The sequence below is a fragment of the Tupaia chinensis genome, unplaced genomic scaffold (genome assembly GCF_000334495.1).
Source record: "Tupaia chinensis unplaced genomic scaffold, TupChi_1.0 Scaffold149011_1, whole genome shotgun sequence".
Classification (NCBI taxonomy): domain Eukaryota; kingdom Metazoa; phylum Chordata; class Mammalia; order Scandentia; family Tupaiidae; genus Tupaia; species Tupaia belangeri.
Window position 1 is genome coordinate 1,794,585 of NW_006208857.1, and position 2,398 is coordinate 1,796,982.

A 2,398-nucleotide genomic window follows, 5' to 3' on the forward strand; every position below is an offset into this window, starting at 1 on the left:
AAAAAAAAAAAAAAAATCTCTCCAAAAAAAAAAAAAAAAAAAGAATTTACTCTTTAAAAATAATTGAATTTTTCTTGTTTCTTTTTAAGCTACCATGTTTTTGGAAAACTGGAAGAGACTACAGATGCGACTAGGCTACTTTTGGGACCTGACTGGTATAGAAGAGGAAGAAGTAAGTGCTCTTAATAATTTTCTACGCCCTTGCTTTGCTTTGATCCTTAAACTAGATCCCTGAGTGAGATAACCATTTATGTTTTCTGTCACATCAGCCAGTCACTGGCTGGTCTCATGATGGCTGTGTTTGTGGCTTGGCTCCATGGTATATGTACATGGTGGTTCAGAGTCCAAATGCTCCCTCTTCTCTTGAGCTATAAGGTACTGTACAGAAAAGTAGCCCGTTGTCTAAGTGTTCTACTCTGGGGAGAAGAGATTGCTTAAGACAAAAGAACAAGACACCTGATTTAGCCTTGAAATCATGAGGCCAGAGGACAGGAATCACTACAGTGTGACCCAAAGCAGGAACCTGGCAGGTTGCCTCTATGTTCCTACTGAGGACCAGGGCAGAGTTCTTGACAATAGATAGTGGTTGCCTTTGATGCTGTGGAAGAAGGAAAACAGTGACCCACTATGGTGTTAGATAAGCACCCAAGGAAATCTGTAGGTTTTTCTAGTCTAGTTTTCTGGCAGATGGTGCTTAGCATATGTAAACAGATCAAATGTTCCTCATGGCTCTTTTCAAACTGGCAACCTAGTCTTGATGATGGTGAGCTGACGATGGGCAGTATGTCTCAATGGCTCACAGTTATCTATTCCCACCATAATTCCTTCTTCTTCAGACAGGAGCACCACCACCACTCAATCCCCCATTTCCTCTCCTTCCATTTTCCAAGCTTAGCTTGCCCCCTCTGTTATCATCAAAACTTTTAAGGGCTACTGATATCACGTGCTACTATAGGCTAAATAGCAAATATGAATATTCGATAGGAAGTCCTGATATTGTGGATATTCTGGATGGGGAGCTGGGAACCATGTCAAGAAGGACCAAGAGGTACTTTCAGTTGCTCAGTACCCACTTGCAAAGACTGGCTACAGCATTAGGGTGGCTACATAGAAAGCCAGCCTCCTCCCCACTCTCTGTAGTAATTGAGATGCTTTGCTTGAGATTTGGGACTGTTGGCTTTGTGACCCTGATATTTTTTAAGCAGGCAAGTGAAATTCTCAGTTTCGTCTTATTCTCAAGCCCATGCATATCCACATCTATAGTGTGTTATCATTTCTTCTCCTATGGTCTACAAGAGGACTTCAAGAAGTTTATGGAAAAAGGGAATTGAAAAATAAGCTTATATGGGTACAAAAACTTTTTGAAATGTATGCATAGTTTTTTTTTCATAATATGTATTTTCCATTAACTTTTTGGCTTGCCTTTGTGCAACTGGGCTGAGACATAGCAGGAGTCCCAAGGCAGCTGCATGGAATGGAATCTTCTCATCCATCTTATGGTACCTGAAGTGTTAGGAGGAGAGGTGTAACAGTGCTGCGTTTCCCCACCCGCCATGGGTTTTCACACTGGATCATACCCTATCCTAGCCCATAACGGTATACTGTATGCCTGGACTCTCCATTCACTCTGTTCACGCCAGCCCTGTGCCTGAAGCATATACCCTGAGATTAATGGCATCATAGATTATGTAGCAAATGAGAGAATGAGCACATGGATCTGCCTTTGGAGAGAATTTGTTAGAAAGGTAAACAATGGAATAATGAAGGCAATTGTCTTTCTTGGAGGAAAATGCCCAGACTGATGTTCCCAGTACAAAGAGCTATAGAAGTTTGTGGATGGCCTAGGTGAGACATCTTTGTACTATTGGTCTTATTTGATTCAGCTAAAATGGTTCAAGCTACAGAGAGAGAGAGAAACAGAGTTGTGGTTGGAGGTGGGTGGGGTACAGTTTCTACTCACCTAATAGAAGTGACTAGGATGTCACCAAGGAAGAGGAAGTAGGGACATCCTGGTGTCCAAAACTGTGCAGGCCAGAGATAAGCTAAGTGCATCTACTACCTAGTGTTGAGGAAGCCAGAAAGTCTCTTTCTGAAGTGTAAACATACTGACATAGAAAGGCATCGGTTGTAACTCAGTGCCTTTGAAATCTCTGTAACAGGCCCATGGCAGGAGTGGGATTATAATCAGTTTTTTCTTTCTGTAGCCAGTTCCCTGTGTTTCTGTTTGACCCAATGACCCATGATAACTTCCTGGGAGGTACATGATTTAAGGAACTCACGCGCAAATTGAGAGTGGCCTGGCCAAGACTGGGTTCACTGATGGCGTCAGGAGCTGTTCCTGATGGAATCTCTGTGCGAGGTTACTGCAAGGCCAGAGGTTCTATAGCCCAGTTGGCGG

General features: G+C 42.8%; 1 protein-coding gene across 1 annotated transcript in view; it reads left to right on the plus strand.

Annotated features, from left to right (window-relative positions):
• Nucleotides 1–2,398, plus strand: part of ANO2 (anoctamin 2) — a 434,288-nt gene that overhangs the window by 227,768 nt on the left and 204,122 nt on the right. The window contains exon 12 of the mRNA XM_027769235.1: nucleotides 90–172. Within this exon, the coding sequence (XP_027625036.1) occupies nucleotides 90–172 (83 nt within the window). The remainder of the gene's footprint in view (nucleotides 1–89; nucleotides 173–2,398) is intronic.